Source organism: Corapipo altera, unplaced genomic scaffold (assembly GCF_003945725.1).
Source record: "Corapipo altera isolate COAL_440 unplaced genomic scaffold, ASM394572v1 164, whole genome shotgun sequence".
In the NCBI taxonomy this organism is placed as follows: Eukaryota; Metazoa; Chordata; class Aves; order Passeriformes; family Pipridae; genus Corapipo; species Corapipo altera.
In genome coordinates this window covers 634,966-656,206 of record NW_020884969.1, presented here as the reverse complement: position 1 = coordinate 656,206, position 21,241 = coordinate 634,966, and the positions used below count along the sequence as shown (strand labels likewise).

General features: G+C 43.9%; 1 protein-coding gene across 1 annotated transcript in view; it reads right to left on the bottom strand.

Moving 5' to 3' along the window:
* Positions 1-10,931: 10,931 nt before the first annotated feature.
* Positions 10,932-21,241, bottom strand: part of XKR6 (XK related 6) — a 180,210-nt gene continuing 169,900 nt past the window's right edge. The window contains exon 4 of the mRNA XM_027665087.1: positions 10,932-12,334. Within this exon, the coding sequence (XP_027520888.1) occupies positions 11,370-12,334 (965 nt within the window). The 3' untranslated portion in view covers positions 10,932-11,369. The remainder of the gene's footprint in view (positions 12,335-21,241) is intronic.

The following is a 21,241-nucleotide window of genomic DNA, read 5'->3' as shown; positions in this document are numbered from 1 at the left end:
TTAACAATGAGCTCCAGCAGTGATTAGTAAAATTTCAATGTTTATGGGAAAAGTGGCACTTCTGCAATAGAAGTATTTAAATTGTGCTATTCTCTGTGGCTGTGCCAATTTTCCAGTAGTATCAAAATTCACTAATCAAAAACTCTCCCAGGATGAAAGCTAATTTGAGGAGGTACTGTGGACTTATAGGATTCCTTTCAATCGGAAGAGCTTTGCAAGAAGTAGGGTTGAGAAAGATCTTTAAATGCACGGGGTAAGGGTGGCAGAGATCCAGGGCTGGAGCTGGGATTGCTGATGGGAACCAGGCAACAGCCTGACCATTCCCATATCACATGCCCTGGAAAACAGGCCAGTGGTACTAAGGAACATATTTCACCTGCCAACAGAGATAACCCTAAAATCCCCTTGGCTCTTCCAACCAACAGCCCACAGCAGAGATGGAAAGAAAATGCGGATCTTCAGGCACCATGATTTTGCCTTCTGTATATGACAGTGCACCAAAAAATGTACACAACAAAGGGATGACATTTCCTTGCAATCAGAAAGTCATTCAAAGCCTCCAAAATATAGAACCTTTCTGTGGAAATCCTGTTTTTAAGGGAACAAACCCATGATGGAGCACACTGTCAGGTTCCTGATCACAACACTATTAGTCTGGAACAAGGAACACACAGGAGACCATCAAGAACCTCTCCCTATCTGTTATCTCATACTGGTTTCATACTGGGTAATCAGCTTTAGTGGAATGGTCTGAACTTGGCCCGATGACTTGAGTGAAAGTCATCAAAACCAAGATGTGAAATAGTCCTTCCCTGAGTAAATGAAACACTTTTGAAACTAATTCCCGTTCATCATTGGAACAAAAGGCTGGAATGGTAAAAGTTTGCAGAGCAGAAACATAAACCAGAACCATTGGTTATTTTCTGATAGGAAAATATTTTCCACAAAAAAAACCCCCTCAAGTTTTAGATCCATTTTGGGAGGGAGGCACATTTTGTAACTAATGGCAAACTTTGATGTTCGGTGTAAAATCTCTTCCCTCTCACTGTCCCTACACAGAAAAGATGGGGACCAAGGGGATTGGGCTGTGACACCTGTTAAGCCATTTTTTCAGAAAACACCCATCACAGCTCTCCTCCAAATGGCTGCAATTGCACCCAATTTAAGGCTTGTTTAATTCCTCGAGTAGTTCTGGGAGGTCTATGGATAAGTACAAACCAGTCCACTTTCCCTACTACTTATCCATCATAAATTTGTTGACCGATACCCTCAGTGATTATTGAACAAAACAGGTTCTATGGGAATGATGTGAACATGTAGCAATTTGAGGGGGTCACCTGGGGAACACTTGGTCTATAGTTTCTCTCACAGCAGTGTCAGCTCATCGAATCATAGAATCACAGAATATTCTGAGTTGGAGGAGACCCACAAGGATCATGGAAATCCAACTCCTGGCCCTGCACAAGACAAGCCCAAGAATCACCCAGTTGAAGTCAAGCAGCTTCGACCTCAGGCCACTGAAATTTCTGGGGGCACGTGTCCCTGTGTGTACTCGACTGCCCTCAGAAACTGAAACAAAATCCTAAGGAGAACAGATTGTAGGTGTAATCGGCTGGCATTTGTCCTGGATCTTCGCCATTTAGGAAGGAATAGTGTTTGCTCTGAAAGTGGAAGGAGGGGAGGAAAGGCGGGGGCGGTTTGCAGGTGGTGTTCAGCTGGCTCTGAGGGAAGGAGGTTCTGGCACTGGTAGTGAGTTTTATTGGTAAATACAGCTAGAAAGGAAAATATGAGCTGCTTGTCCTTGTGACTGATGAGCGGGAATGGCATCTGGAGGGAAAACAATAATCATTCCCTTTGAGTGGCATTTGAATTTTAAGGGCTTGAAAACAGATTTGGAGGGTTTAATCCCTGCGAAGGAGGGCTCTGTTTGCTGTGTGTATTAACAGGGCTGTTCTCATTGTAATGGTGATACTGGTGAAAGAAGAAACTATCTCTTCCTCAGGACTACAAAGCCCCCATGTGATCGGGGTATGCCACACTCAGATGGCTCTACTTGGAAAGATACTCCTGCTTTTGTCCAAGTTTTGCCTGGGCTTTGGCAAAACCTACAAGCTTAAACATGAAATCTTTTATCACAGGCTTAGAAAAAGAGCAATAGGGCCCAATTTGGGTTCCCTGGCACCAATAGAAATTACTGGTTTTAGCATGAGGATTGTAAGGAGGCACCTGGCCATCAATGGAGCTTTACTGATTTATACTGACCCTTATTTTTGGTCTGATTTTGGCTTCCAAATTTCTTAAGAAGTGGAAGATCGGGTGGTACAGCACTTCCTCAGATGGACTTTAAGCTTCTGATGGTCTTTTGATATAAAAAAAAAAAACATACAAGGAATGTTTATTTCAACCCTGCTTGCAAATCCCAAATTGCCAGCACCTCGCACCAGGAGCAACCTTCCTCATCTCAAAAAAGCCCTTTGGAATTCACAATGTGTTCATATATATTAAAACATATATACTGTTGCAGTAACATGGCATGTATGCTTGTCCATATTCCCACAGGACTGGGGATATAGACACAGACATACATGTTGATTAGTCCCTTTCATCCTGAAAATTCATAGCCACCCGTTTTATATCAGGCTTAATATGGAGGAGGAGGAATTCTCTCTCCTCCCGCTGCTGGAGTGGGTCATAGCAAAATAACCAGGTGCAAGCACAGCCAGATGTTTTCCCTATTGAGCAGTACATTTTTCAGGAAAATTAAAGGGTGATTTATTGATAAATTGAACTTTTTGTCTTTTTTTTTAAATATCTATCTATATATATAATGCCCTCAATACCTTATAGGCTATATCCTATTTAATTCCACCAGGTGGGCAATAAACAGCTTTGAAAGCAGTCTGCATCTACATCTTTTTTCTCTACTAGATACACATGAGACTTTAATCGCTTTCAAAACCACACTTGCCCTCTCTCACCCCTCTCAGTCCATCACTGTTCAAGACACAGATGTGTGGTGCTTCTTAGGACAAAGAGGGAATATCTATAAGTTGGCCAGCACTTGGTTGGGTCAAATAAAGCAGTTAGCATAGCACCGAAGGAGTTACATTGCTGTTTTTTTTCCCAACTTCAATAATTTTTTGGAACAGAAACAGTAAAAAGAACCCAGAAGCACCGAGCTGAGTGCTTAAAACAGGGCAAAGAAACAGCTGGGGAGAAGGATGGGGAAGGAGCAGACCCAAAGCCGATGCAGATGATCAATGGCCCATCTGCAAGAGTGGGGCTTCTGAATTTGCTCTGCCCCAGCAGGAAGATGTGCAGCTGCCTGGAAATTCAGGTGGAAGAGCCTGGCCCATGTAGCCAGAAGGTTTTGAACTCCCCTCCCCATGGTGGGTACAGAGAAGGGACGGGGAAGGTACGTGGCAGACCAAGACAGAGCTTCCTTCTTGCTTCATGCAAGGTAAGTCTTGGGTTAGAGAAGACAACAGCCACCTGAAACACCACCTAGTTCTCCAAAACAGACCAGACTTCACAGTCCTTACTCAGGAAAGAAAATGAGACCCAACAACAAAACCCAGGAGTTTTGCCTGAGTAAGGAGTGTGGGAGTAGACTTCACAAAGCTTTTCTAAAAGGGAACAGGGAGTCCTGCCTGGCATTGCATTTCCAAAAGAGACATCATATAATGGTCAGGACACTTAGACAATAAAAACACTCAGTTCTAAAACACAAAAATAAAACAAACCCAGGCTTTCTATCACATGCTTTTTGGCCCTTCTGAATTATCTGACCAGTGGTGAAATCTGGAGCAATGAACTGGATCCCTTCCCTCGTTCTACAGAAACCTGTCCCGGCTTTCACCCGAGTGGCTTGGGGTTCAACCAGGGGTGAATCCACCTCGATGGATCAACAGCCAAAACTCCTGTGGGTGGCAAGGGCAGTTTTGCCTGTGGGAGGACGGTGAAGGCAGGCCTGGTCTGATCTCTCTGGAGGTGGCACAGGTTTTTCTCCAGGAAAGTGGGTACTCCGAGAAGAGTCACGCCGGAGCAGCGTTGGGTCTGACTTATCCTTTCACATCCCACCTTCACCCTTTGTGTAAGGAAACTTCAAAAAAAAAAGCTACTGTACAACTGAGTAAACTGCAATTATTGTGCTGTCTTAGGCAGTCAAGAAACGTAAAAGGCAAAAACAGAAAGAAAAAAGGGTTATTTTCACATGTTTATCAGTTGAGACACTAGTTTTCCCATGCCTACAAGAGTCCTCAGCAATACCAGCCTCCCAAATAAGGTCCAGGCTATTCCAAAACAGCGTGAGCAAATTTTTCACTGTATTCAGATGGAAGCTGATGACTGAAAGATTAGTGCACATTAACCGTGGCTGATGAGAGCGACTTTTAAAGAAATTCAAGTATTCATCAGTAATCTGTTCGGTTCAGAAATACTTTTGTCATCTTTAGTTTCAAGTTTCCAGAAACAGCAAGGAAAAGGGAAAGGTCACCTGTTGTGTAAGAAAATAATATTGCAAACAGTGCTGTTACATTTGACCAGGAAAGCAAGGCTATTCAACACAATTTTCTCCGTTCCTTGCTTTTGGGGAGAGAAAAGACTTAAGATCACTTTGTCAACACATGCAGGTTTTCCTTCTGCTTGTTGTAACCAACCCCTTTACTGCTCTTTCCCCGTAACAGCACAAACCCAACAAGAATGAAATTTTTACGGCGCACTTCCAGCACCTCTCACACACATTAACTTAAGCCTCACAACACCCCTGTGAGGTAGGTAAATATTATTATACCCATGTACAGATGGGTAAACTGTAGGCACAGAAAGGTTAAATCACTTGCCCAAGGTTACACAGCAACTTCGTGGCAGAGCTGGGGTCGAAACCCAGGAGTACTGTCACCCGAAAAATCTGCAATGACTTTTAGACCGTGGCCACTTTTCTACGCTGGCTGTAAAACACCATCTGACAAACACGGCGTTGCACAAATCCAAACAACTCCGCGCGTTACAAAGTGCCTGGTTTTCAAACAGTTGCCGTGCTGCATGTGTCCCAAAGGGATGAGGAGGGGAGAGGAAAATTTATGCCCTCAGATAATTTTGTCTGCTTTGCAAGGTTTTGTCAAACGTTTTGTTTCGGGTTGGTGTTTAGTTTTTCAATATACAACAGGAAAGGAGAGGTCACGTTATTTTATCAACAGCATCACTTTCCAATTGGGTTCTGTGCATGCCTGAATATCCACTAAGGTCCAGATGGTTTATGCTGATTTATTTTGATCGTCACCAATTACCTCCCTCCTCATCAGTGGAGAGCCAGTGGAACATATGCAGCGATCTGTCAGCTCATTTTCTCATTTTTCTCATTATCCTACTGTCTGAGCTTCAAGTAAGGAAACAAGGGTTGAACACAGGCAATATCTAGCACAGCAGGAAGGCTCTCCTACCTTTCTTCACATCACACCTTGACAGAAAAGAGTGACCACACCGTTATTCCCAAATTCAAACACAACAGAACAATGAAGCGATTCTGAACGTGCTCATGGAGAAATAAGTGGATTGCAACAATCTCTAGCAGGTACCCAAAGGTCTGGAAATGCGTTCTGCACACAGTGAAAGGTTTGCCCACGTCTATTTGGGATAGCCTCAAATCTTCTCATTCAAACCAGGCTGAGATTCTCTGCACCAGAATACACCTGAGCTCCAAGGAAAAATGAAAACCAGCAGTCAGAACCCTGGGAAAACAACCAAGCCCAAGGGCTTGAGACAACTGCCAAAATAACAGCATGCAAACTTCAGCAAACAAAGGGTACACAACGGAGTTCACATTGTCCCTACCACCCTCCACCTCAGCCTCTGTGGGGATTGGCAGAGACCTTGTTTTGTCTTGGTTATTTGGGGGTTTTGTTTTCTGGTGGGTTTTCTTTTGCACGACCACGTTCAATCTGAACAGAACCCAGAGAAAAGCAAACCCAGTAAAAGAAGAAAATATCCCTAGAAAAAGCCTGTCTCCACAATTTTCCGCTGACTCCGGCAGCTTCCAAATTGTCTCCTGCCCAAGCTGCCCAGCAAGCAGGCACTAAAAGGTTTTGCAAATGCACAGTAGTAAGTTTTCCTTTTCAAAGCACCTCTGAGCTTCAATGGAATCATGCTGGACGAACCTCAGACCACATTTTCTTCAGGAGGTTTAGTCAGGTGTGCGGGTGACAGGTAGAACATGCATTTCCGTGCAGGGGACCGAGGGAAGGGTAAATTGTGAAGTGAATCTTGTGTGTACAGAAATATAGCTGAAGAGCACAGGGAGATTGTGCTCTGAAAGTCAATAGCAATGCTCCCCTGATGAGCCAGGCTTTAGCAGACCATTGACTAAAGCCTGGAATTAATTTTGTCCTTTTTCATCCAGTCAGCTTTAAATAAAAATACATGCAAATGAGTGCTGACTTTTGGCAGGTGCAGAGAAGGACGGGGTGAAGCAGAAAATTAGCTCCAATCACAAATACTGAAAATATATATATTTACACTCGAAATCAGTGGCTCACTTGCAGTTTTCACTGGTAATTATTCAACATTGGCTCTTCTTCTGCAGTTCAGGTTGGAAAAGCTGCAGATAAATGCCTTGTGTGGGTGGCAAAGCATGACAAGGGCATGGGCAGGGACCTTGTAATTCCTGTATTTCCATTGTTGATTTGGTCTGGTCTGAATCATTCCTGTCTCCGAATTAGCTGCCTATGGTTGTATAACACTATCACAGTAAACATGCCACCCATCTGACATGGTTGGAGGGATGGATGGGTTGACATCAGAGCGATAAAAGTGACGCTGTTTGCAAAACAACCTCAGCAAAAAGAACAGAGTGAAATGAAAAACAACTTGTCCATTGAATTGGGCAGAAAACAGAAAAATGCCAGATCGGAGCTGACGTTCTCCACCACGTCCTGAATCCTGGTCTGTGGGCACAGAGTTACATCTTTATTAGTAAATTAAGCACTTCCAGGATCCATTCTGGCCACGAGGCCAACTGAGAAGTGCTGGTCCCAGTCACACTGCTAAAATCTTCCACCTGTGATGCAGAGTAGCTGCATCCAAACTGCTGGATGGGGATGGTCTCTGGTCATGCCTGGGGAAGCTGTGCCCGAGTCCAGGGCTCGTTGGAGTGGGTCAAAACCATGCCAGGGAAGGTTTGAAGAGTCTAACAGTCGGGATGGTGGAGCCCTCGTGCCTCAGCTTTGCCCTGGCATGGCACATTTGGCTGGTTTAGATATTCCAGGGTGGATCCAGCAGCACAAATGTGCCGGAGAAGTTGCCCACTGATCTTGTGATGTGAATAAATACAGGCTCAACCTTCTCCATGGCAGTTTGGAAACCTCCTCACTCATTATCTTCCGGCAAGAAGGTGGGACATGGTATAACTGAGCTACCAGGGTTAAGCTGAGGAGTTAAAACCAAGGTGAAACCAAAACAAGTCATTGGCTATCCTGGAAAAAGTGCACAGGGAAAGTCAAAGGGCAAAAAATAAACAAAACAGGAGGAGAGGTCTAGACTCAGCACTGGGATTAGTACCAATAAAGAGCTGGGGGTAGTTTTCCTCCCCGAGCTTTTGGCTTGGCAAAAGGCGCTGTTTGGCAACAAGATCACAGGTAATCCCAAGAGGAAATGGTCACCACCCCAAACTGTCCACTGTGAACTCGTTGGGTGTAGTGGCAGAGCACATGCTTTACGTTAAGGCTGTAATGGAGTCCTTGAAAAAAGAAATAGTTCTTCAGGGTTGACACAGGCTCTCACTGGAAATCCTTTGCTCGATGAAGATGCCAGTGGATGTCATTCAAAGAAAGGACTAGAAACAGAGGCAGAAAGTTTATGCAACCAAGAGTAATGAAACAGTCTTAACATGCAGTGGAGGCCCCTGCCTTTGTTGTTATCCACACTACGAGCCACAAAGGAGGAGGACTTTGGAACAGGGATGTGTCAAGCCCTTAGTTAAGCTGGTTTGGTTGTGAGAAATTAGCACTGTATTGAGAAGTAAGGACACTTCCAGAGTGTTTTGCCCCTCCGCTCCCATCACGGGAGGGAGAGGACGGCTGTTGGTGTGGTGGTGTGGAGTAAGATCCTGTTCCTGAGGGAAGGCAGGCTGAAGTTGCTCATGAGAGGCAACACTGAAGGGTCTCCTCCTCGACACTTGGTGACTGTGCCTTGGCTCGTTGGCTCCTTTCACTGTCCTGGTGTGAAGCGGCAGCATCCGGCGGTTCAGTGGGGCCAGCGACTGGGATCACATCTCCAGACCTCAAGGGGGACAAGTCTGGGGAGAGGGACCTTCTCGTGGTGCTTTTGAAAATAAGGTTGCTACCTCCTGGAAGAGAGGCCCCCAAGGAACAGCAGGGTTGTTTGCCACCCATTCCTTTCTCATGCTTATGCCAATGAAATGCAGATTGCAGAGGAGAGTTCTTCATGGAAGGACCAAGGAGTCTCTTTACACAGGGAATTGGATCAGAGTTAAGCCTACACTAGCATTAAAGGTAGGTGAAAAGAAAGTCCTGGGAGGAAAAAGGCAGGCCTGTTGCTGGAGGATGGGCACCTCCATGTTTTTATGACTCAGTAGGTGGGGACAGTGAGTTCACTTCACAAATTACCTTTTTTTATGGAGACTGATCAGGGAAGAAACAGGGTGAAATGTTAGTAGGACACTTGAGAAGGGAATGGTTTTGTGACACAGACAATGGAGAAGGGAAATGAAAACTTTTCACAAATATATATAAGTTCATGTATAAATATATATAAGTTCATGTATATATATATATATATACATATATATAAATGTATTTATGTGCACAGTAAACAAGGGACTGGGAAGTTAGATAGGGAATGACAAGACCAAATCCCTCCCTTTGCATGAAAATGTGACCATCACATTAGTTGTAATCAGAGCCCAGAAACATTTGCCTGAAATGGAGTTTGACTGGGAATTACAGTACCAGTGACAATTTGGCTTCATATAAACTTTGCCGTGTGTCTATAGTTTGGCGTGAGTGAGTCCTGCCCTCCTGGAAAGGGACAGACACCAGTTAAAAGTTTCCTTTACAAAACAAAATGAAACAACTGAAGAAACCCCAACATTTTCTCAGAACACTGCAAAGGATCACTGATTGAAAAAAATGTTTGTCTTCAGGTATATTCAGGCGAAGAAAGCATTCAGCTTCTTTAAACTGTTATATAAAATTGGTACTAGTTTCTTTAAATACTATTATAATTAAAAAAACCAACTGATTCCTCAAATTAAAAAAAAAATCATAATCATAATTAAAAAATATCCCCCCCCATGCTGATCTCCTCTTCAGAATAGGTCAGCATGGGAGTTTTGCACCGTAGACAGTTACAGTATTTCTGGAATAAAAAATTGCAATTACACACAGAAAATACTACAGCATTCACTTAAAAATACCTCATTTTGTTGTTGTTGTTGTTTTTTTCCCCTCCCAAGTAGAGGGATGGTGGGATTGAAAAGATGCCCTGAAACAGGATTATTCCTTTTAAAGGAGCAATACTCTCGAAACGGAAAAAAGGGTGTTGTTGGACAGACGCAAACCCGTGATCGAACTCGAAAACAAAGAGATCCCAGCACAGAAACAGAATTGGAGAGATGGGAATGTTCAGACACCGAGTGGGTTACTTCGAAATGTCAAGACAACCACTCAGCCCTCGGCAGGTGACCGTCTGGGCTTTGCCATCGTCGGAGGTGGCAGCATCTCCTTGCGGTGAGAAGGCTAAAGCTAAACCACGATGCTCTCGCTACACTCTTGGATCTCCTCTGCTTGTTGTTTCTCGCCATGTACTTACAGTAGAGGGTGACACGAGACAGTTTTTTATCAGCAGTTCCCCACATGTACCGAGTCGAAGAATTCTCAGCTAAATCACAACAACAACATCAACGAAAAATACAAAGCACCAAATCATCTCGAGACGTGAGTCAGTTTACAGGTTATTACCGTTTGAAGAAGTTTGTTGGTTGTTTTGTTGTTGTTTGTTTGCTTTTTTTTGTTTGTTTTTGTGTTTGTTTTTTTTTAGATCCCGACTTTTCATGTTTTGTTTTCCTTAAAAACAAAACAGAACAAAAACAAAAAATCAAAACCCAAAAATCCCCAAAATGGAACGAAAGGATGCTTTACAATCACTTTAAGGCTCGCACTGAATGAGACATGACAGGTCTTACACGAGATTACAAATAATACATGTATGCCTTTCACAGCCTTAAAATGATACAGTAGGTCAAATTATTTTGCCAGTCACTGATCAAGTATTGTGCCTTTAAATTGACTCGCTTTTTGCTACTATGCTGAGTTTTATTATTACTGAAATAATTATTATTAGATATGTGTAAATGGACTTTAGGAGGATGTTTTTGGTAAATAATTTCAATAATTCTGTATTTTCCAGAATTCAAGGTGGCAGGCCTTATTCTGGGCTCAGGCTTTTGGTATTTGCTCCACTGGAGACAGTGGTGCTTTATCACGTGCAATTGTTGGAAACAAGATCAGATCCATCATTATCACACTAATCTGGTGCAAACCCACCATTCCACATGGTCCGTTTCCACAAGGAAAATGGTTCCACGGTGGGATCATGTTCATAACACGACTCGGTCAAGGCTCACAGGCTTGGCCAACTGGTGCTATAAATTCCTTGCCAAATTATCTTACAGACCTGATTTTGTCTTTCAGCTGTTGGAAAAACCAAACTCCATTGGGGGTGTCTCAGCTTTGCTTTCTTATCTTTAGATATTTGGGTTTGGTTATTTTTCTGTTAAATCCAATAAAAGCAACGGGATTTTTCTTTTTCATACATTTCTCTCTTTTTGTTGTTGTTGTTGTTCATTTTTTTTCTATTTTTTTTTTAATTTTAAGGTTTGCATTTCAGTTGGTTTTTTGGTTTTGTTTTTTTTTTTCTTTTTTTTTTCCTGGCATATAATCATCAAAGAGTTTTGCATGAGAAAGGTGACAGTACTTAATGAAACTCAGCACCTAAGGGCATAAGGCAGTTGTAGGTTTGTTTGTTTGTTTTTTTTATTTTTCAATCAGCACCAATCCCATAAATAATGTTCTACACTTGGTGTACGGTATAAAACTGATGTGGAGATGCCTCCTTCTCCACCTGTGAATCCTAGGTGTGGAAGTTGAAATACTGTTTCTTGTGTGTAAAAAACAAAAGAAAAGTTTTTCTTTTTGTTTTTACTTACAAAACATAGAGAATATCTTTTTTTTCTTTTTTTTATACATACAGCAACCAGAAAGAAAGCTTATCTGAAGGTTTGTGTTTGTTTCATGATCTGTGTTTACCGTAAACAAAAATAAGGTCCCCTCTTTTACTTTTGCTTTAAGGAGCTTTTAAAGTGAAGATTCATATTGTAGCAACTCATATAAGAGAGGTCCATCTCTATACCTAATACCTACAGCTGTGGGGGTGACATATTGGAGGATGTTGATAGTTCTTCTTAACCTCCTGTCTACAAAATGAGCATCCCATGCAGGATATCTTTTTCTTGGGATGTCAATCTTAATGAGAGGCCCCTCGGGTGGGTAGGGTCGCCCAGATGGAGTAGATGGAACCATTGCTCTCACCTGGAAAACGGGCAAGCAAGTGTCAGCTGTGAGTTCCTCCTGTTGCTCCGTGACCGCTCTGGTGGGCGTAGCCTGGGCCCCCCGGTACCCAGGGGTTTGGGGCGCCATGGGCTCAACATCGGGGGGCAAAGGAATGCCCCAGAGCAGCTCGGCGCAACAGGAGCTGACAAGGATCTTAGCTCTTGGCCCCATGGGATGCAGCACACCATAATATAACAGCATCAAAGCTATCCCAGCAGCAAAGCTAAGAAAGACACAACACAGTGCTGGCACGGCATATGAGTCAGTGGTTTCAGGATCTCTGTAAAAATACCAAAGGAGCGTCAAGGTCGCGTTCTCCGTCAGGACCACCGTGTAATACGCAAACATTCGGTATCGAGTCCGCCCTTCCTTGACATTAAACCAGCAGAAAATGTACACAATCCCTACCACCATGTTGAAGAGGATCTCCTCCCACTTAGACATGCAGAAATCTGTCCCACCATGGATGATCCAGAAAGCCATGGCACACCAATGGACCACTACAAAGATCCCAAAGTAGAGCTGGAAGATGGAAGCAAAGAGAGCAAAAGAAATAACTCGGGATGAGATGGTGAAGATGCGCCAGAAGAGATGGATGAGGGCCCCTCTGTAGCTCATACTCTTCTTGTCGTCCCTAGAGTCCCGAAGAAGCTTGTGATAGGAGGCTAGCACCCAAGCCAGGGACATCAGGGAGGCCACAGAGGACACACCTGCCGGAAGACACACAGATCCACTGGGTTAGAGAGGAGGTTTGGTTGAAAACATCATCTGCTCACTAAATTATTGCATCGGGGGCAGGCTTGGGAGCCTGAAGGTTCAACTCACGTCAGGTTGTCCTTACAGTCTGGAGGAGAGAAATACAGAAATATCAGTGTGGGAATTGGAAAGGATGCTGCATTCAGGAGTTCTCTGACACATTGTCCTGATCTCCAGGAGCCACCGGCTCTGCCACCCCACCCCAGCTCTTCTCTTTTAACGGGGAACAACCTCTGTGCTCATCCTGATTGGATCCACATTTGAGAATTTGAAATCCAGATCCCATCTAAATGCTTCATCCCAAGTATGAAGGTTATTTTCTGTAGAAAGGAATCTTATCTTGGAATGCACCACTGCATGAGCAGGACATCCATACTCTCTGCAGCTGCATGGATTCTTTCTTATTCTAAAATACTGTTATATGAGCAACATTCCCATTGATTCTGCCTTACTCAGGAATCTCCATTTGCATTTGCCTTTGAGAAAAATAGGCAGTTTTTTTGTCCTATGCATATAAATATATAAATACAGGGAGCATCAACACTCATCAATACCCTTCAAATGGCCCCAAAACAAAGAATCTGATCCCTCCAGAAAATACCCTGCCCTGGTTCCAGGGTGGACTGAAGACATATATTGGAGGTAGCTCATCTCCAGCCTTGTCTCCTGGATGGACCACAGATCCAAGTCACAGTTGGGTCTCGAACCCTGTTTCTTCTCCCTCTGAGAAGACCTTGGATTTGGTCCACTCTTGCCCAAAGCACTCAGAACCTGAGGATTGTTCCCATCAGTGCCTGCAATTCCAGCCCTGGGGTCACCCTCAGAAGGCGCCCTATGATATTCCAAAGGGAAATCAGTCTTAACCAACCATCATCTCAACTAACTCATCATCCCAATCAACACTTAAACAATTTATTTTCTCCGAAAGATAAAATAGTTCCCCACTACACTTCAGAGGCTTTTAAAAACGAACCAAAAAAAACACATTAATCATCACAAGTGTAGATTGAACAACTCATTGAGTAAAGCATCACAATAAAAATTAATTGACAGATTCCTGGGAAAAGAAGGAGCCACTGGCATCTTATTCCTTTACTCCCACTGCTGCTCACTGGACAACTGTTCTACAGGTGAGGGAACAGATGATGGACCAAAATCAATGTTTGGGAAGTTCAATAATTTGGTAGCTATAGTTTGGTTGAGCCTTGGCCAATGATTTGTCTGGGAGCATCACCTATAAATACTAAGGGAAAAATCCTTATGGTTGTAAGCAAAACAAATAATAACACCTTTCTTTCTCTGATGTGTAACATATTAGAAAGTCAGAGAATCATAGGATGGCCTGGGTTGGAAAGGACCTTAATGTCACCTGGTTCCAACGAGCTCTTATTTTAATTTTCCTACCCTAAAAAACCCAAGGAACATCTTTCTGCAGCTACTCAGGGTTAAAAAGCTAAAATGCCCAAACCCCCTAAATTTCTTCTTCTCCTGTTTTCTTTTCTCTCTGCCCACAGGGGCCTCGTTCCATGGGAATGCAAATAAGATCCACTGGCTCTTCAGATTTCACTCTATAGACTTTATCTTCTTCTTTTTGAGGAGCCCACCCCACAGTGCAGTGGGGTTAGATTTGCCTCCTTCCAACCCATCTATATCTGGAGGAGAGGTGATGAGGAAGGTGGCCAGGAAGGATGACAGAGCTCCATCTCTGCCCCTCACTGGAATTCTCACAACCTGCAGGTCCACCAAAACTGTGTCCTTCCATCAGCTTATCTCTCTGAATCCTGTGCCTTTGGACTTACAGCTGCTTTAGTATTTCAGACTAAATTTAAAAAAAAAACCAACAAGCCACAAACCAGTAAGACCAGTGGCCTTATCAAAGAGGGAAGCTTGAAACCACCAGCTTTAAGAAAACCATTATTTCCCCCAAGTTCTAAGTCCTCAATAAGAAACAATAGATATGGGACTTGCGGATTCTAATCACAGAATCACAGAATAGTTTGGGTTGGAAGGCATCCCTGGAGACCATCTAGTCCAGTCCCCCTCCCAAGGCAGGGTCACCTGGAGCAGGTGACACAGGAACTCATCCAGGTGGGTTTGGAATGTCTCCAGAGAGGGAAACTTACACAACCACACTGGACAACCTGTTCCAGTGCTCTACCACCCTCAATGGAAAGAAGTTCTATCTCATGTTGAGATGGAGTTTCTTGTGCTCTAGTTTATGGCCATTGCTCCTTGTCCTGCCACTGAAAAGAGTGGCACCATCCTCTTGGTACCCGCCTTGGAAATATTTATATGGATTTATGAGATCCCCTCTCAGTCTTCTCTTCTCCAGACTAAACATGCCCAGCTCCCTCAGTCTGGATGGAAACTTCTGAATGTGAACATCCTCAGCCCCAAACAGATGTAGATGAGATATATTTTTAACCTTCCAGATGTGTTACATTTTTGGTAGATATAATTAACAGTCCTGGAAGGCTGAGTGATGCCACACAATTTTAAAGTTATGTGTGTAAGTACTGTTTGTTGCAGTACCTTTTAGCTATTCAGTTTAAACACTTTCCCTGATTAACAGGAAAAAAATTATTTTTTATTTTATTGCTGTTTTACTAGAGACATGTATATTTTAGTGATGTTTTACTAGAAATTTGTTGGGCATTAGGTGTACCTATACTCTGAAACTCAAGCAGCACCAACCCTCAGGAGACAGATTTGTCACCGTGGCTTAAAAATGTTTCTGTTGGGCTCATTTATTCTAGAGTAGAGAGAGGGCTAAAATACACCTGAAACAACCCCTCAGTTTACACAGAAAGGCTTTTCTGTAACGTTTTCGGTGAAGAACATTCCACTAATCACAGCCAGGGCTGTAAATTGTACAGAGCTGAGATTACGTGTGTTGAGTCACTCACATTGCACGGTCCCTGCCTGCTGATAGTCATCTGAACATCTCTGCCAGTCAGCAGAGAGAGGCAGACACCCCCAGAAAGTGATTCACCCTGTCCTAAGATCCATGTGTGGGACAAGGAGTGGTTGACTCATGCTCCCAAGGTGTCTGACTCCAACCCTTACCAGGGCACGCGCGAGCACAGGCAGTCAGGCGGGATGAGTCCTACCCTCACAAACAGCTCATTGTCTCCTTGTTTGCACCAAGATATGAGGGAGGCAATGGAGTATCTCCAGACATTTTGACATATTGCTGCTGTTGTTTGAAAATTCAAGAGTCTGTGGTGAATGTCAGTTTTGGCATCCTAGTGATGGACCTGGGTGTAAGGCAGTGAGATCCCATAGGTGGATGTCAGCAGGAATCATGAGGTGATGTGAAGAGTTCTACAGTCCTTCTTACTGTGTTGCCACAGAAATTATTCCCTGGCTATTTCATAAAGACTTAAATGACACAGTACTTTTGTTCATCTTGACCACAACTTTCTTGTTACCATCTTTCCCTGTGACATCTTTGCACAATTTACAATTCTCACAGACTGTGGGATAAACTGTCTCTTTTTTGACCCTCCAGTTCTCCAGACCTTGTTTCTAGCCAACTACAGAGATCTCTCCAATCATAACTAGAACAAAAAGTCTTGGAAAGTTGGATCATATGAGAAGTAACTTTTTATTTTGATTATGAGTTTTGCTCATGGTGACTGACGCACCTTCATCTACGATGAGTAGGTTTCAGCCCCCTCCCAAGGTTTGTTTATCAAAGGGATGAGGTTGGGTAAAAACTGAAATCACTTCAAAAAAACCACTCCCACTCCTCCCACTCTGTTTTTAGTCTCGGGAGTGGAACATTCCCACCATGCACAACCACATCTCCGGGCATTCTCAAGCCAGGAGGAGGTCAGCTACTATGAGGCTGAATTTGTGGGATCTGTCTCCCCCCTACCCATAACAAGTCAGACTGGCATAGACTAGGATTGTCTTCAAACTGTACAACAGCCTTTGAAGTCCTCCTATCACCTGCTAGGAAGCAAAGAGTGCCTCACAGGCCAAAGTCAGCACCATTGAGGAGTCAAGTCCCTGTTCCTTGAATGACACATCACAAGAATTAACCCCCCAGATTCCTTTAGTGACGAGCCCCGAAGTCCTTATGGTGAGATATCTCATAACCTACTTTCAGCACAGAAAGGTAGAGGTCTATAATGTCCTATTTGACAGATGAAGGACTAAGATTTAAAGGATTTACCCAAGGTCTCCTATAAAATCCAAGTGAAAGCAGGGAATAGATCTTCACATCACAGTGCACTTTGCCAAGGCATTTCAGGCAGGTTTCAGTAGAGACTCACCCCAGGGTGTTCATGGTTAAACAATGTCCCTTACTTTACTCAGTACAGAATGAAGGCTTAGTGTAACCACCACAGGTGGGAATCCAGCAACCTTTGAGATGCTTTGGGATATTCTAGACCTCCACGTGGAGCTGGCAGATGTGACAAACTTGCACACAGAAGACCAGAACACTTTTGAGCTGGGAGCTGAAGTGAGGTAGAGTACTCATGGCATCTCAAATGACATTAGGTGACACTCAAAAAAATTGTTCCCTCAGTCATTATGGCCAGAGCTGTCTGAAGGTCATTACTTAGACTCTGTGGTTGTATTGTCTCTATCTCCATTGAATACAAGGGGAGATTGGACTCCCTCTTTGCATTGAGACACCTCCATCAGAGACACCTTTGTTTAGGTGTCTGAATCTGGAGCTGAACTCAACAAGTATCTTGAACTGGCTTGATTCTGACTTCTTCGGTCACTAATTCTGCATTTCTCGAAGGGAGCTCGTGAACAGTCCTCAGTGGTGAACACACATGGCACAAAGGCTGTGCAACAGCAAATGGTGAAGAGAGGTGAGAAAGTGGTGGGAAATAAGGCAGGGATAAAAACCATTATATTTCTGAGAATGCTGGACAAAGGAATTGACTCTCTGAGAAAGGGAAACAAGAGCCATTGCTTTGGATCACGAAAAAACGAGTGGAATCGAGTATAATGCAGGCAGCAATTTGATACCAGAGGAGAGGAGTCTGAACCACTCTGAGTTCAGGGAAGCCTTGCTGAAGCTCACAGGGACATGCTGAATTTTATCCTGTTTCGGTTCCCATCCCCCAGTTCCTCCTGATGGTCCAGAAAAAGAGAAGGTCATCTCGGGTATGTAATGAGGATCTTTGAAAAATCCACATCCACACGAAAGAACCATAACAATGAGTCCCCTTAAATTGTCACGGTAGTTTTTAAAGCCCAGGAATAAAAACACTGCATGGAAAGTCATCCCTATCTATCCAGACTATTCCTGGTATGCAATTACACATGGTTTTACAACTAGTCTAATAAAAGCCGTGGAAAAATAACACACACACACACACACACACGAGTATTTAAAATGAACATTATATCCATTTTTGCCTTACTTGCAGTGTGGTTCAGCTGAGGAGAGACGTTTTTCACTAGGGGTATGTACGGTTTTCATCACAGTCCAGCTGCAGGTTGTTGGTTGTCAGGAATTTGAAAGCAGTTGCTGTAGCACATTCCCTAAGTATTTCCTGTGGCGCCTGTCCCTTTAAAGTTGAAAATGATGCCTAAACAGTGCTCTATTTCTTTTTTTTTTTTTTTTTTTTTTTTTTTTTGATATTAATTCTCCTTAAGACTCTACTAAAACAAAATGGGAAGATACCAACGTTTCTCCCGGGTGAACTGGACAGCAAATATTCCGTGTGACACAAACCCTTCCATAAATCCCTGTGCAAAGGCAGAGCTTGTTTAATGCCAAGTGCCACGTCTCAATTCCTCCCCATCACTCTCTGCCTGCTCAGGCCTCTGTGCTGTGAACCCTGTTATCGTGTTTTCCCCTTTGGGTGGCACGTTCCTCCCTGGAGCTCAGCAGGAGCCGAGGAACAGGCTTTCATTTTGATGCACACAGAGTGAAAATGCATTTATGTACAAAAGAGATCAAGCCAGACCCTGCTTTTGTAACAGCATTGCCTGAAAGTTGCTCCCCCTTATTTTTTAATCTGTTTTTATTTATTTGCGTCAGAGTAAAAGGGGTCGGAATCAGACCCCAGGTCTGATTTTCATTGTTTCCCAATGGATTTTGATGCTTGATCATTCTTTATTCTTTCCCATCAGAGGAAGGAGTCACTTTGGTCTTCTTTCCTTCATTTTCCCTCTTTGATTGTCCCTTTGAACATGAAAAAATGTAGAACAAATAATAAAGGGCTGCATAGGCCATTTTGCCATTCATTTTCCTCATAGGATTTCAGGACACTGTCCTAACCAGTTTCTCCACCAAGGCATTATGGTAATGAGCACTATGAACATAATTCATAAGTCTGACCCAGGAATGGCCTTCTCACATCTATGTGACACCTCTGGACTCTGCTCAGAGCTGGAGTGACTAGGGATGAAAAACCAGAGCTTAACACTGGGAAGACTGGGAAGAGATGTTACACCAGTGTCACGCCCTTAGCTGTTTTTTCATGGAAAATGTTTTGGTTTCATCAGACAAAGGGTGAGTTTCAAATCCTCAGCACCTGCTCCTTTGCCCTTCTGAGACCTTCCTTCAAGGAGCATCACAACCCTGTTCTCCCCAGGGTCCAACTCCCACAGGAATCAGTGTCACAAGTCTCTAATATAAAACTGCTGGTGACTGGGAAAGGCAGGAAACAAAGGTAAGTAACTCACTTCATGGACATATTTCCAAGTAGGTCTGGATAACCAAAGAAGGTCTTCTACTACTGAATCCCACCGGGACTTCCTGACACAAGGCTTGTGTTGAGTTTCTATACAGGATAATCCATGTCCCAGGTAGGGCAAGGAGGGCTCTTCCACATTAGACCAGAGGAACAGCCATGTTCCCAAACCTTTCATCATGAGAAAATCCACAGCAAGGCAAGTTCAGAACATCTTGTTCACACGGAGAGTTGCCCTCCCACCCCTTGACAGTTAAAGGCTGGCTCCTGTCCTGAAATGCTGCTTCCTGAAACCTTTTCCTTTTGCTAAATTAAGATGTTCTTAATGACCCCAGAAATGCTGAATCCCTTTTTAGCTCCTTCCCCCAGCCTCTGTCTCAGCACAGCCGTGAGGAACTGAGGTCCTTGGGTTCACTGAGGACTGTGTTTGGAAAGGACTCTCTTTCCCCCCCTTTCATCCTGCTACCTTTCAGCTCTCCCCAGTGCCCCTTTTTCTGTGCTGCTGGAAGAGGTGACCGGCCACCCTCGTCTGATCTGTGCTCTCATTATCTCGGCTGCTTCTGTTGTGTCTCCTCCTATTCATCTTCTCTGTGAACTCGAGCCCTGCCAAACCAGCTCAGGCCCTGCGGCCATCGAGTCTTATATCTCCTTCTGGACTCCAGCCAGCCACTGATCCTTCTGTAAGAGGCACGAGCACCTCAGGCCAGGCAGAAATGGGATAATCTGCCCTCTCTTCTGGATTGTCCTCGAATAACCTCAGCCAAGTGTCAGATCTCCTGTTGAAAATGTTGGATGTCACCCACCACACCAGGACTAGCAAAGCTTCCCCACTCTGTTTTAAAACTCTCATAAAGAAGATCTCCCTGAAGCATCACGTGCTGCAGGGTTTTTCTCACCCAAGGAATGCTGTCTGGGACATGGGATTGACTCTACCTGGAGTGTGGATCACAGAATCATAGACAAGGTTGAGTCAGAAGGGATCTTAAAGATCATGTTGTTCCAACTCCCTGCCATGGGCAGGGACACCTTCCACTAGACCAGGTTGCTCAGGTTCCCATCCAACTTGTCTTTGAACACTTCCAGGGATGGGGATCAAACTGGACCAATCAAACAAGGAGAAGTGGATAAGATGAAAAGTACCCTTGGTAGCAAAGATTTGGCATCCACCAACTCCCCACAGGAGCTCAGGAGAGAGTCCTGAGTACCAGCAAGGCAAGGAGAGCAGAAAGCAGGATTGGAAAACCCTGTTCCTGGCTCCAAGATGAGCAGAATAGCCCACACTGGCTCCGGCAAAACAGAAGTCGACAGATGTAACATAACGTGGGCAAAATTGAGTGACACAACACAATGATTTTATATCACTGAGAGCCAAGCAGGCAAAAAAAAAACCCCAAGACACACCTGGTGTGAGAAGGGTGCAATGATCCATCAGAGAACATACTCAAGTGGCATTTCCTAGAACAGCCAGACAGAGTTACTGCTGTCCTCAAGTGGTAGCAGAAAGATAAAATCCCTCTGTTACATCACTGAGAAGAAGGTTGGTCCCAATAGGCCCATATGAACTGTCCTCATCAGCATGAAATTCCACTATTTGCTTTCCATAATATCCTTGTCCCTTTCCTAGGATGCTGAATGCAGGTATCTCAGTTTTTCCCTATTTATTTAGGAAAAAAAAAAGCTGCTGATGCCTGTTCCAGAGTCAAAACATTTCTGGCAGCACTTAGGTCAAATCTTAGTCCTTATATATCCACACATCTTCAAACAATCCTCATCTCACTTGCATAACCGAGATTTTGATCCTGTGTAGTGACTTGCCATCAGATAACAGCTCATAAAAAACAGCACAGAGGAGAAGAACACATGGGAACCCAGACCTGGAGAGACCCTGGTGGTGGTACCTGAACCAGCAAAGGAGAAACAGAGCCAGGACCATTTGTTGATCCTCAGCCCAACTGGCAGAGTCTGCCATGTCCATACAATTAAACTCTTTCTGTAGTTGTATCCAATCTGCCTCATGGGAATGGTTCCTGGACTATGTGAATTTGTTTTCTCATGCCTGGGAAGCTTTGGGAAAGGGCTGGCTGGCCAAAACTGTTCCAGAGACCAACTTAACACAATCACCTGAGTGCCAGTGCTTGGACTCCAACACTGTTTGCATTACAGGTATAGACAGAATCTGATCACAGTTCTGTG